This window comes from Henckelia pumila, unplaced genomic scaffold (assembly GCF_033568475.1).
Source record: "Henckelia pumila isolate YLH828 unplaced genomic scaffold, ASM3356847v2 CTG_525:::fragment_3, whole genome shotgun sequence".
In the NCBI taxonomy this organism is placed as follows: domain Eukaryota; kingdom Viridiplantae; phylum Streptophyta; class Magnoliopsida; order Lamiales; family Gesneriaceae; genus Henckelia; species Henckelia pumila.
Genome location: NW_027331857.1, coordinates 4067639 through 4083081, shown reverse-complemented (window position 1 = coordinate 4083081; position 15443 = coordinate 4067639). Strand labels below are relative to the sequence as shown.

The 15443-nt window shown below is 30.8% G+C and overlaps 1 protein-coding gene across 1 annotated transcript; it reads right to left on the bottom strand.

The window, feature by feature from the left end:
• Positions 1 to 635: 635 nt before the first annotated feature.
• LOC140873350 (transcriptional regulator STERILE APETALA) lies at positions 636 to 5551 on the bottom strand. Its single transcript, XM_073276451.1, has 3 exons — positions 5188 to 5551; positions 1334 to 1877; positions 636 to 1244 (listed from the first exon to the last, which is right to left on the bottom strand). The coding sequence occupies exons 1-3, from the start codon at positions 5419 to 5421 to the stop codon at positions 670 to 672; spliced, it is 1353 nt and encodes a 450-aa protein (XP_073132552.1). The 5' UTR covers positions 5422 to 5551; the 3' UTR covers positions 636 to 669.
• Between the last annotated feature and the right edge of the window lie 9892 nt (positions 5552 to 15443).

Here is a 15443-nt window from a genome sequence, read left to right as displayed (position 1 = left end):
TTATAATTATCTAATTAAAACAAATATGTAGAACAAGACTCAAGAAATTAATTTGACAACATTTTATTAATAATTATCCGATACATTTTTTTTTCTTAACAAAACTTTAAAACATTATCCGAAATTTTTTAAAATTATATTTTAAGTTGAATATTTATTTTTACTTATAAATATAAGTTTTCAAATAGTATATTTAATAAAATTATTACATTTTTTTTATTTTTTGAACGAAATATTCGAACAAGAAAAAAAAATCGGATTTTTTTATCCCTACCCGACGAGATCCTGAACATTCGGGTTCCGAAATGTTTCGGTTACGGTATAGAAAAAGAAAATTCAGGTTCTTTTCGGAACGGGAGTTTGTTGGGAGATTTGCGGGACGGATCTCAATTCAATTCCACCCCTAGTTTTACATAAATTTTTGGGTAGCGTTGGAAATCAATGGTCACGAAATTAGAGCAACTCCAACATTAAAAACGTTTTTAAAAAAAAAAAAAAGGAGACAAAATTAGGTATCCCCATTCAACCAATCACATTAAAAATAACCCACAGTCGAGCAAATGACTAATGCGTAAGGCCTAAAGCATCAAGAAACATCTGTGATGGCTGCTGACAAATAACCGAAACCCTAAAAATTTGCCCAGATGAATTTTGTCAATAAAATTGCAACTATTGAGCCCCAAAATCCCAAACATGTATGGTGGCATCAGAAGAACAAGCAGCCACATATTTTTCATCTGCAATAAGGGCATTGCATTCCCCTATTCCTTCCCTTAAACTGTACAGGAAATCTCCATCTTCTATCTCCCAAACCCTAATGATTCCACCTGCACAAGTTAGCCCATATCCGCCATTCATGCAACCCAAAATTTCCCTCTGTGATGCACCCCTCAACCGGCACACCATCGCCATATCCGGCACATGGCGAACACTAGTCGCTCCCCGTCTATCGGTCATCATAGCTGACTCGTCGTTACAGTCGAAAGAGCCAACGATGATACCCCTTCGGCTTTCTTCGTTCCTTAGCACCAACCCTTGGTTTTCGAGATCAAATGCTATAATCCTTAAGCTCGTGCATGCCACAGCCACATGATGGCTTGTTACCCTAATCCGGCCTATAAGATCCGTTAGTTCGGTTAGTAGATGCCACCCCATTACAGCTTCCGGATCGGTTAGAATCCCTCCAACAAAAACTAGCTCTTCGGTTTCGCTATTCCAGATGTGAATTGCACGACCAGGAACACCTAGAAAATCAACGAAAACGATGAGAAAAATTACACGAAACATGGTTACTTCAAAACATGAAAAGCGCAAATATTGAACTACAAAATACCTGCATAGAGGCCAACCCACCACCGGTTACAGCCCGTGAAGTCGACTAGAGCCCCGTCATTCACAACATCGCCCAAATACGCTCTTCGTAGAGGATTCACTTCGTTGATAAAAGCCATATGAATGTCACCATCTAGAGTAGCAAAGACAAGACGAATGTCGGATAAAATGATACCCGAAACAGCACTAGAGAACCGGCCAAGCCGATCACGGTGCTGAGGATACAAAGTAGAGAGGTGGAGCCTGGTTGGAAGGTGGAATAGGTGAACCGCACCATCAGCGAATCCAGCCGCGAGGTGATGGTCCGAAAGAGCCAAGCGGCGGCACGAGAGACCGTCGTCATCATTGTTGTTGTTATCAGTAGGGACAATATGAAGGGTGGCGTATATATTTCTGCCTGCTCGGAAGTTACTGGCTGTCTGGTGGCGATATACGTACTCTTCTCGCCAAGTGTTGCGAAGGAGATGGGTGACGTTCCAAACACGACGTGTCAGATTCTGCCATAGAAGCTCGGAACGAGATATGGCTCGCCAGGTAGAACAAACCTGCATGCATTTACAACATTATGTACAATGGCGAAAACCAAATGCATATCCTTTCATTAGCGAAAGATTACGGCTAAAATTTGACAACATAGAATAATGTATTTGATTGTTGTATTTCCTTGAAATTATAAGATATGTATAACAATCACATGAACAACAAATTAAATTGATCATACCACATTCTCTCCATAGAATATCAAAGATCCCATAATCATATATATAGTTTTTTCATCACATCAGCAACCATATTTGTCAAATTAATTAAACTCTGGGAACAGAAACATGCAATTGGTTTCCAATGTCTAAATTCATGCTCATAAGCTTTTCACGCAGCACAAGCTAAGCTCAAGGTTAACCACAACGTGTGAAAAAATCCATTAAAAGATTAATCTTTAAAGGATTAATGTTGAAAAAGTAGACAGATTCTATACCAACAATCGATAATCACATATTTTAATACCGGAAAAATATTTTTTTGGTCCATTAACTTGTCCATTTTTTGGTATTGATCCATTAACATTTCGAATTTTTGTTTTGGTACACTAACTTTTAGTTTTCGGATATTTTGGTCCAACTGCTAATGTGACATCGAAAAATGCTAACTTCGAATCAGAAAATGATGATGTGGCACTGCAAATTACTGACGTTTGTAGCTGTCACATCATCAATTAGACCAAAATCACTAAAAATTAAAAGTTAATGTACCAAAACCAAATTTTGAAAAGTTAATTAACCAAAACAAAAAAAATAACAACTTATTGGAACAAAAAAAAACATTTGCCCTTTAATACCTAATCCATAAATTCTTTTAGTTTCTAAATACTAATTAATTAGTAGTTTAATTTGTTTCACTGACGCAGTTGAGCTTTTAGAGGTAATACAGATTCTTTCTTATTGTGGAATAAAATAATTATTTTTATATAATTTTATCTTAAGAGGTTAACCGTTTTTTTATGGAATTAATATTATATAAAATTTCAAGACACGTTGGGTTCAATGCGTGAAATAAGTAAATTTTAAACATGAAGAAAGCCATTTAATTACTAGCACGAGGAGAAGAGTTGAATCATGTAATTAAATATTGTATGACTGATTTTTTCAAAAAAAATACATATACTTTACTCAAAATAAAAATTCAAAGCATATCATTTTGAGAAATTGAAGTATATGGTTTTCTAGAAAATAATTTTTCAGTCCACATACTTGTTCTATTTTGGATTTCGATCCAAGTTTCAAAGTATTGTTTTGATATCATTTTCGATCATTTTGATCTAATTATTGATGTGGTATAAGAAATTGACATGACATCTAAAAATCACTCATCTAAAAAAAGAAGGCATCTAAAAAAAAGACATCTAAAAATCACGTGAATTTGCCCAAATATTGTATTTCCAAAACACCACGCCAATAATTAAACATAAATAATCGAAAATTGAAAATTAAAGTACCAAAACCAAACGTTAAAAAGTTGATCGAATCCAAAAAATGCACCCAAGTAATGGGAAAACAATCATGTTCACGGTCTTTTTCCAATATTCCCAAGACCATTATCTTGATCGACCAAAAATGTACGAAGTTAATGCAAAAACAATCATTTTCAGTGTCTTTTTCCAATATTCCCAAACCAAAAATCTAAAATAAAGCTCAACTTAATTATTTCTGAGAGAGAAAACACATCCTATTAAGAGTTTACATGACGAGAAAATAAATATAAACTTTGATGGATCTATATCATCATGACACGGCCCATTACTCCTAAAAATAGAATTTGAAAATATTTTATTATAATTCCTTTTGGAATCTTGGAAACCCATTCCTGTTCCTGATAAAAAACAGTAGCAACTCCCAAGAATTCTGGTGCAAGCATGCTCCCACTTGATATGGACACATATAATATAATATAATATACTTTATTGACTCTGCATGGATTCTGTGGCCTAATACCCCATGCTAGGCATGACCCCCCTCTGCCCCTTCAAAAAAGATCACAATCCACACCTCGCTCCTCAGGAAAAATCAGAGGTACATGCATTTACATTCATATTTTCTTGGAGAATTAATATCGAATTTTACAAAATAAATTAATTTCCCATTTTACTTTTACTCAATAAATGTTTTAATATTGGTCAAGAAAACCCAAAGTTTAGGTAGTAGATACAAAATAGAAAAAAAAAATCGACGAAATGGAGTCGTCAGGTGGACTCTACACAAAGTATGATATTATTATAATTTTATTCCACCTGTTTCGTATATAGCTGTAGATTTATTTATACTGCTGTCCTTAACTTTACAATAATAATTGCCATGCTAAAGAACACTGACATTATTTTTGCTCTTCAGATTTAAGAAGATAAGCCCTACTCCACATTAAGTGCAGACAAAGACCATAAAATAGTTAAATAAGATAAAGCAACGACTAAACAGTAAACAAACAGACAACATAAAAAGAAAACTTTAGTTCGTAGCCATCTACATCTGACACTTTTTTTCTTTATTTTTATTTATCAAATAAAAGAAATTGAATGTCAGTTGAATAATAAAAGAGGGAATTTATATTAGTACCACGGAAAACCCAAAGGGTAATAATATTAATTTGGTACTTTGGAGATATCCCAAGATTTGGATACTTGGGAAGGGGAGAAAAAGAAGGCCTATTTGCTCAAGGGTCTCTGTCAACAAGTGCAGAATCGGTATCAATTTTTGACAGGCCAAGAAAAGGATTAATTCATGCAGAGAAAATAGAAAGAAACTATGGAAACAAAAATAACCCTTTTGCATGAAAGGATTTGGGAAGAGAATTTGTTGGTCCAAAAATGGTTTTTATCATTTTGGTTACTAAGACGAGTGTTTCACGTTTTGCCTTTGGGAGCTACAACACAAAATTAATGTAGAATGTGCATTATACATTGATTTGGTTAAAAAGTAGACAGTCTTTTGATCTTTTTTCAACGGCAATCTTTTGTAGCTCGAGTACCACATGAAGTGACAGAAAGAGAGAGAGAGAGAAAAAGAGAGATCGATACGCAAAATCTTTTACCAGTAAGGGTTTTCTATGTATGTAAATGGCAATATTGTCTAAAGCTCTAATTTTTCTTCTAGGTGATTCGGTCAAAGATACGCTTAAATCGAATGGCAAAAAATATGAAATGAAATGATATGATATGATATCTTTGTGTGTGTGATATCCCGCAAAGTAACATATAAAGTCGATTTGAACATCCCGCAAATCATCATTAAAAATCTCATATAAATCCCAAAAAAAAAAATATAATATAAGGTATATAAGAATATGCACGAGCTAGTACCATACCTGGAAAATGTTGAATAAAGCATGCGCAGCCGCGAGTCGACCAGCAGTTCTTGATGCCTCGGTGGCAACTTCATAAGCGAGAGCTTCGATGAATGGTTCGGGCCAGACTCCGTTGCTGGATCGCATCCTGCTTCGAGAAGAAGAAGGCCCGGCTTCAAACGCGGCGGCGGCGCCGCCGCCCCCGCCGCCATCGACTTCTTCATCAGAAGAAGAAGAAGAAGATGATGTTGACATGTGGAGGAAAAGTACGTACAACTAAGGTGTAACAGAAGCTGGAAAAAAACCCAAGATTTGGAGACAAAACAAAGCAAACAAAAAGAGAGATAAAAGACAAACCCAAAGGGCCCCCAAAAACAGGGCACTAGTATTTTTTCAGTTTTTCAAGATTGTGCTCACACCTTATGAGAATGCTTGCTTTGTTTTTGTTAAATAAATAAATAATGGTTTTTGTTGTTTTTTTTTTTTTCTTTTACACCGCCTCTATTCGCTTTTTTAAATGTGTACTGTGTGCGTATGTACATACATATGCATCTATATATTTGGCATATACGTTTGCATTTTTCAAAAGGAAGTACACCTGATTTATATGTCGTTTTCTGAGGAAAAACAGGACTTAATTCTGAGATTGTCTTTAAAAATTATAAATAAATAATGATGTTATATGTGGAATTTGAACCAAGATTAATCTTGAGGCTTTTAACCCTTTTGTGTTATAGATCCTTGGCATGTATATACATTCTTTTTCGAAATCGAAATGCATAAAAATAAAGGGTTGGCCTGAAAGAAATAAGCAAAAGTAACTTTTGATAGTTCAAAAATTGTATGATCATTTCAAGCCATTTCTAATTTTACTTTATAAAAAAAAAAAGTCATATCTACTTTTGTACTCCTCCAAAAATGTCATTAGTTAAAAGTGCCTAGAAGAAATGATGGTGGAAAGGAGGAGGATGTTGAAGTTTTAAAAAATTTTAATAATAAGAATACTTTTTTATAAGACAGATAAGATTTATATATGTGAGATACGAATAAATGTAATTTATATAATATCAAAAAATAGTAATTTCAATCTATCTTACAAAATTGGTGCCTAGCATTTTTTGAATCAAAATTACAGTTCAATAACGATAATAAACTAGCAAGAAGACCCGTAAAATGAAAGACATAAACGAGTAGAAGGAACGAGTTGTTTTAATAACACGATATATAGCAACAAAGTGCCCACGTGTATTGCAACAAAATCTGCTTCTATAGTAAGTAATGACAACTTTGCTATTGTAAGTAATGACACGATCGATATTATTGTATTCCATTTTTTTATTATAATATAATAATGAGATTATTATATGTTTTTCCAAAATAAAAATAATGGTGGATGTTGCTCGACGGCGAGATTATTTCCGATTAGAGGATATTTGTTAGGGCGAAGTTTATGTTACTCCACGATAATTAATTAATTATACCTCATTATCTTGAGATTACATAATCCACGTATTTTCAACTTACTTCTAATATTAAAATCCAATTGTTGAAATTTTTTGACACTATATTAGATGAATTTCAGCTACCTGACGTAGAAATTAAATAATTGTCATATATATATATTTGAATGGAAGAAAATTTTGGGTGGATTGGCCTGCCCCCTCGTAGGGATCGAGTTTAATGCAGCGGATACGTTAGATCGAATTTCATATTAGAAATGTAAACATTTATTATTATATGTTTGAATCTTTACGATTTTGTTTTTTATATTATCAAATTCAATTTTAAATATATTTCAATTTTCTATAATTTTAATCATTTTTATCAAGATATTAAAATATAACTATAAATATTAGTGTCAAGTCCAAAAAATAATCAAAATATATATAAACAACAACAAAAATTATCATTAATACTAAATTTGAAAAAATAAAGAATCAAAATCGTAATAAAACAAGAAATGTAAATTAAAAAATACAGTTTATCCTATATAATATCAAATATCATTAATTATATCAAGTTGCTAATACCATAAACACTCTCTGAAAGAAATATAGGTGTGATTATAATTAATATTATGTCTCACATTTAGAGATACTGAGGTAAATCGTATAGATACTATTATACATATGTAGTAAGTTTACGATGATTTTTACTTTAATGTATTATAAATATTATTATAAATTAATTTGATCCATACCCATTGAAAAACGTAAAACTATTGCTATTTTATTAAGCATCTATCGATCAAACAAATTATATGTATTTATATTTATATTTATATATGACACTAATTCATACAGAATGAAACTAAACCAAATGAAGGATTATGCCGACAATCAAACTAATATGAATAATTAAAAAAAAACTCGCATGATTGGCCTGTCCAGAATTTACAAACATATGCGAAATATATTTACAATGAGCTTTTCCGGTGCTCTTAAATGTATTGAAATCTAAGGCACAGTATGAATTGACATATAATTAACACTAGCTATAATGCACACGCAATACGTTTGCCTAAAAATTAATTTTTTTAATGAATTTTTTTATATCAAAAAAACATCATAAGATAAAATTTTCATTTTATAATTTGAAAACCCACTAATAGATTTAATGATTAATCAATCAAAATATAGATGCTACTTGTGTAAAAATGTGAGATTATGAGAAAAAAAGAATACATATATTAACATGACTGGACGAGTTGGGTTAAAAAAATGATTGGATGAGATTTTTGTTTTAAAAAAATGTGAAAAATGAGTAGTTGAAAGTTAGAAGGGTATTATTGAAATGTAAAATGCTGAAATGACGGTTTATATTATGTCTTCTCCCTTTATATATAGTAGTAATAGATATTGACAATTTATCTTATACAATATCATGTTTATTTAATCGTATTATTTATATATCTATTAAATATTTATCTTATATCAATCAAATAAATAACTATTTATTTTAAATACATCAAATCATTGAATTTAAATTAAATTAATAGACTACTCTTAAGAAATAAAATTATTAAAATTTTATTAATTTTTAAAAGGATAAAATTGTAATCCATCATTAATTTAAAATTTTATTAATTTTTTTTAGAAAATTTCATCTCCAAATATATTTGAAATACACTACAGTAAGTTATTTTTAAAAATTAATTGTTGATCGAAGTTAGATAACAAAATACCCAAATTAAAATTTAATCAATCAAACCAATCAAACTATTATTTATCAATCAAACCAAATACTATACTAACTATCATTTTTATTTTTTTTTATCATATTATATTATTTATTTCTATATTAATTTAATATCTTTAATTTCAAATGGTACTTAAATATGTAAAAGACGATATTTATACTTGAAAAAAGTTGTGAAATACACCATCGTAAATAAAAACATAAGTGAATTCTTGTTATTCAGTTCATGTTAGATCGATCGGTTAGAAAATAAAAAATTTAAGTAGTATATATATTGTTGGAATAGATTGTTATATTAATTCGGATTAATTATTTTTATAAAATAAAAAAAGAATATAAATTATTTGCAGGAGCCTCAAATCTCAATCTTGCTCGAGGCCATTCTTGTCAAATGAGAGCCCAAAATTTCATCACCGTTAAAACTTTTGTTAACGACATTATCCTTACAAATTGGTCTTCAGATTTTGGCCAACCTGGAATGTTTTATGTGATGCCATATGCTGTCCGCCACTTCAACTATTTTTTATCTTGATGACGATATATATAATTAATATAAAACTAAATTCTTTTACTAACTTTTAGTTATATAAAAGATTAGTCAACACAAAATTTACTTGTATATAAAACTCCCTCACGTGAGTTTTGGTGATATATATTAAAGTCAAAAAAATTTCATGAATGACTTACGGTATGAATCCGTTGTTAGCAAAATTCTTAAGTGTTTATTGAGTTCGAATATCACGTACATATTAACAGTTTAGTCAGTAAAAATCCTCGCAATAGTAGCTTTATTAATATATATATATAAAAAATTGATTTCCAATGTATATTCATTGATAAATTAGCCACACAAAAAAAACTATATTGATATTAGTTGTATATATATAGCCGTAGTGTTTGACTAAAAGCAGTGGCAGAACTGTGTCATGCTAACGTCTTGTCATATGTCTCTAAGGAACACTTTTGCTGCTTACATTTAATGTAAGAAAAAAATTGTTGTACTATATATATGTGCATTTGTTTTGATTTAATAAAACCATATTTTTTTAAATAAACTATATTATAAAAATTAATTGAATTTGGGGTAACACAAAGTACACAAAAACTTTCTGAGAGCGAAGCAGACATGCCTATAAAAGTGCTTTAAAACGATGTAACAGTCTCAGGTTCAGGCGTTGCCTACATCTGCAGCTACTCTATACTCTATTTTCCAAATTAAACACCCACCCCCCACAAACCCTCACACGTGTATTATTTATTCCAATTAATATTGTATATATTAAATTTTATATATAATTTAGTAAACTAATTAAGAGAAATTTACTGGTCAAATTTAATAATTAGATTGATATTTAATTTTTTGATTAGCTTTTAATTTTATTTTGGGAAAAATATAAGTTTGAAGTTTAAAAATAATAACCAATGAAAAATAGATTCCAATTCAATGACGTTTCAGTCCTCAGCAGTATTAAATGCCAAAGACTAGTCAACTCAGATTTGCGATAATAATTTTGAAATGAAAGGCGACAAAGACATCAATCTAGCCAAGATATTTCTAATTAAAAGGTTTTTGTCCATTTTGTGTTTGCATCATAATTTATTCATATTTATGTTATGATATGAGTGGATAAACATATATAGAAAATTAATTTATTTTTTAAATGTTTATATTGATGAATTTTATAAATGTTTCATAAAAAAATTGAAGATATGGATCCAAAATCTTGATTCATATTTACAAACATGGGTGGGACTATGTTTAGGTGCCTGAGATTCTCCTCACAATTATTTAATCAATTGAATGAAATTTCAGAAGCCCAAAACATAGAAGGAAATCTTAGTCGCAGTTGTCCACCCTTTATGTTTGCGAAAAGTCCAAAACTATATACAAAAATTATACATCTTTTTTTTAATGTTTTTCATTATTTATTTATTTAGAGTGAAAATTTAAAAAATATTCTAAAATAAATTTTCATCTGCATCAATTTTATTCCCCGGCACCATTATTTTCAGATAAATTTCCAATATTGCTCAAAGTGATTTCATTTTTCTTATTTTCAGTAACATGAAACGAATCATAAGTTCAGGACTCCGATTCGGGTATTTGGAACCGAATCTATAATAAGCAAATTAGGGGTGTGCAATGGTCGGTTCGGTTCGGTTTTAAAAAATTTCGGTTCGGTGTTTCGGTTTACGGTTTTTCAAATTCCTAATCTTAAACCAAACCATTTTATTTCGGTTTGGTTCGGTTATTTTTATTACGGTTTCGGTTATTACGGTCGGTTATTACGGTTTGAGTAACAATTTGACTTATAAATGAAGTTGTATGTTAAATTATTTAAAATAAATATAATAAAAAAACTGTGATCAAAACAAGTTTTTGATTATCTTAAAACATCAAAATCAAGTAATAAAAATAGGCATATTATGATTTTTGTAACCAATTTGTTAGCTATCTTACAGATATCAAAATAAAATAATAAAAAATATAACGATTGACGATTATCAAGTTAGGGATTAGCAGTGAAAAGTCAAGAAGGGAGGACGCAAATCTGTAAACCTAATGAAAATAACATATATTAATTATTTTTATTATTTGTTATATTTTAAATGGTCGGTTCGATTTTTTCGGTTTTTTAAAATTCAAAACCATAAATCGGACCGAAAAACCGAATTTATCAAAAATCAAAACCAGAACCAACCGAAAAACCATTTAAACCGAACCAAAAAAACCGAAATTTACGGTCTGGTCGATTTTTTTGGTTTGAACCGTTTAATGCACACCCCTAAAGCAAACAACTATTCTGTTTTCGGTTACACGATTTTGAGAATAATTTTATGATGTCAATCAAGAAATATTTTTTTTATTTTTCATAATATCAAGAAACATATTTCAGCAGCAATTTGACTTGCTCGTCGCATTACTTACATTTGTGTACGATCATGCAAGATAATCAGCATTAATAATTGCCATTTTTTTATATTTATAAATTTGATTTGATTTGATTTTATGTTTAATTTGATTGTCATCCAAGGGGGGTAAAAAATGAAAACCCACTTATCAATAAAAAAACATGCTATTGCATAATGGACAGACATGTTTTTTTGTGCGACAAACAAATAAAATATTTAGTAAAAAATTGAAATAATCTGAATCGGCCTGACTCGAAAAATTTTGGGCGTATATTTCTATTGCAACTTCCTGAATGGTCTGAGGATTTACAGGAGTTCTTTACTAGAACAATTATGATCTGGAAGTCGATCCGGGGCAAGTGTTCGGATTTATTATGACATAGCCACGAGGCGCTCAACGGACCTTTCCCCCCCTTTTCTTTTCGTATGATTTTACTTACTATACCCGCCCCTGTAGCATTATAAACTGTATTGTTACTCTTGCTACGGCACGAGCTGACGACAACCATGCACCACCTGTGTTCGCGTTCCCAAAGGCACCCCTCTCTTTCAAGAGGATTCGCGGCATGTCAAGCCCTGGTAAGGTACTTGCTTTTGGTACTCCGGAAATGCAAATTTTGATCGAACCGATTTTCGATTTTCAATTATCTATCGGAAGTCCAATACAGCGTCACAAACTTTTTTTTTTCATACCGAAGGGCTCTTAAACAATATTTTTGTTATAAAAAAGAGCGCGAAAAAATATTTTTTGGATAAAAAAAGAAACTTTGGGATTGCTGAACCAAAGATAAAAAAAAAATAATCCAAAGATTTATCTCGATTTCTAATCTAATACAAAAAGGAGAATGAATCTTTTTCTCGAAGGATTAGAAAAAGATGGGTCCCTATCTTCTGTATAGCGGTTACACGTACACGGTGGTTGAAAAATTCCAAATGTCTTTGAAGCCGAATAAAACGGGCTTATTAGCTAAATGGCAATTGGCACATACGAAAAGAAAAATATAAAAATTATTTGCATTTATCATTCCACTCCAATCGATTCAAGAACGCGAGAATGACCTAATGCCTCCTTCAGATTCAGATATCTCGATTATATATATATATATATATATATATATATATATATATATATTTATCATGCATGTAGGAACTATTTGCTCGATTTCCAATCAATATTGATTTTTTAAAAGTAAATCAGAAAATTAATTGTAAAATGCTAACATAATCAAATTATATATTTTAATTTTTAAGTTAATATAAAGCTGAAAACGAAAGGTCACCCTCAAATTTCAAAAAATATATAACCAGTACGTTCCATTTGCAGATGCGGACAACTGATTAATTCTTCCTAAATTCACTAATTAATATTATTAATTGTTTCTTAAATAACTGTAGCAATCTAGAAGGAAATTATTTTATTTTATCTCTAGAATATTTTCCTAAAAGTGTATTTAATGATTAATATTTCATAATAGAAGTGGAATCCACTAAAAAATCAGTATACATCACATTTTAATCGGTAACAACGATCCTTAAATATAACCTTAGGATACCACCTAAGGGTGCACTTGGTACAGATGATGAGATTATAAATGTATGGATAAAACATTGGATTATTATGTTTCAAGTTAGGATTATTTTTTACCTGAGAAAAATTTATATTTGTTTGGTTCGGTTTTTATTGTCTTGATTACAAATGAGACTAATTTTGGTTGGCCAAAATTACCCCTGGGATTAATATTATTTACAGGCCAATACATCCTAACTCTAGAACCCGTTCCACCTCCATTACTTCATTCTGAAAATTCCAAATCGAATCTAACTCCAATTCGAAAATTTGAAATCGTCGGTAGATAAACAGGACGCAGTTGAACTTTTCCCAATTTCAGAAAAGGTCCACGCCTCCTAGGTTTTGAAAATCTTACTTCTGCGTGTTAAAAAAATATATGAAGAAACAAATGTATGAATACATTGGATACAAAATAAACGAGATATCAAGTTTAAATATCACCTGGTAGAGAGAATATTGTACAGGAGGAGGTACGGTATCGGTATGATACCGTGTATACCGATTTTTTTCCGGTATACCGAAATATCAAAAACTCGAAAATTTTATACCGATACCGATATCGAAAATTTCGGTAAGGTATCATACCGTACCGAAATTTAAGGTATGCCGAAATTTTTGATATTTAAGGTTTTTTTTCGGTACGGTAAAGACGGTATGAAGATACTTCGATATTTTTTGTCAGCCCTAATTGAACGTAAGGTGAAAACGAAAACATCTGGTATACTACGACCAGGATTAGTGAATGGGGCTGCGCCAATCTGGCCCAATAACTTCAAAGGCTTGTAAGTATTCTACGCCGGGTGACCTAGAAGGCCAGAACCATGGGGAACTGATGGGAAGTAAGTTCGGCTCATTATGTTATAACAACATCCCGGCCCATGTCTGTTGTCTATCATATGTCTCCGGACCTAGCCCATCCCAGCCCAGGCTAGTGATTTATCGTACTTCATCATTTAATTTAATTTATTTGATTAAGGAAAAAAGATGTGTTATTTCTTTAAGAATGTTGAATATAGTTGGTAGGAAATCAAATTAAATAAGAGGAAAGGGTTGAGTTCCTTTTTTAAAAGAATAAAATTATTAGATCAATTAAATTGCACGTGACTCCACATCTTTTGCAATATTAACAATAATCTATTATTGAAGTAATATTATAATGATTAGATAAAGCCAAATAAATTTTTTTTATTTAACTTTAGTATGATTTGTATTTCCTTTTTCTTACTAATGATTTGTATTTCCTTATTCTCACTGTTGTGAAAATTTCTCGCAAGCGTACGAGTATCAAATTTTAATATAATGAATAATTCAGATATCGATTCCACAGGGAGTAAAATGAAAATAATCAGTGCTTATAATTAAAATAGTCTAAATTTTATCTAAAAAAATCAATATTTCAGAATTTTGCAGAAAATAAATAATCAAAGGATTTTGATAAGCACGCACACAACTTTCAGATAAAAATCAATCAGAGAAAAATGGTCTAGAGTATAGATTTCACCTGGTTTCAACAACAATCAATCCTAATTAATTTAGTTTCATGAATTCTAGTCAATTAATAGCCAAGAACACTTAAGTTTATTATTTTCCTCTCTCGAGCGACAAATAATGTTTATCAACTACAATTAAATTTCAATATCCCTATTAAGAATTTATCCTGAGCTGTATAAATAATTAACAGTGTATTTTCCAATGGCCCTATTCAAAATCCCCTCTCCCGAGCAATGATTTCAAATAAATATAACAAATCAATCATTGATCAGATAATTGAAAAGACAATCAATTCTAGAAAAAACAATTAATCTAGAAGAAACTCAATTCAATAAATTCAAAAATTCATGAAAGTGTCTACACAAGTTCCATTCGACCTCTAGACTCTAAAAATTTAGTTAATAATAAAATTCTGAATAAAACAATAATTCATCAATCCAAACATATTTAGAATAAAATAAATAAAAGATAAAAGAAACAAATCCGTCGTCGACGCCATGTCCGGTCTATCGATCTCCGTCTTCGTTCTTCAATTAAGCTCCAGAAATCCTTCAGAAATCTCACGATCAAAATCTGTTCTCTGATATGTGTGTGATGTGTTATGGCAGCTCTCTTCCTCTTCTGATGGAATTAAATTCTTTTTTATATCGTGTAAAAAAATCCATCAAAAAAGCCCATAAAATACTTGCCCGAAATAATTAAAACATTCCAAACAGCAACGGGGCGGGCGCGCTAGGAACGGCGCGGGCGCGCCTTCAGTTCGAAATTCCAATTCTCAAGTTTCTTGTGACACAGCGCGATAGCTTTCCTCAAGCGCTAACAATTAGCGCTAAACCTTGGCCCAATTTGAAAACCCATTTACTTTTCTTCTCCTTACTTCTCTTATCGTTCTTTTTCTTCTTCTCTTTTCTCAATTTTTTTCCTTTTTTTTTTCTTTTAATTCCCTATTTTTTTCTTCAATTTCTTCTTTTCCTCTCTTTTTCAAATATATTCAATAAATCACTGTAAACACAAAAACAACAAAATACCACATAAATCTGCTCGAAACAAACATTTAACAATTAAAATCATAACTAAATTATGTGTATAAAATACACTTATCACT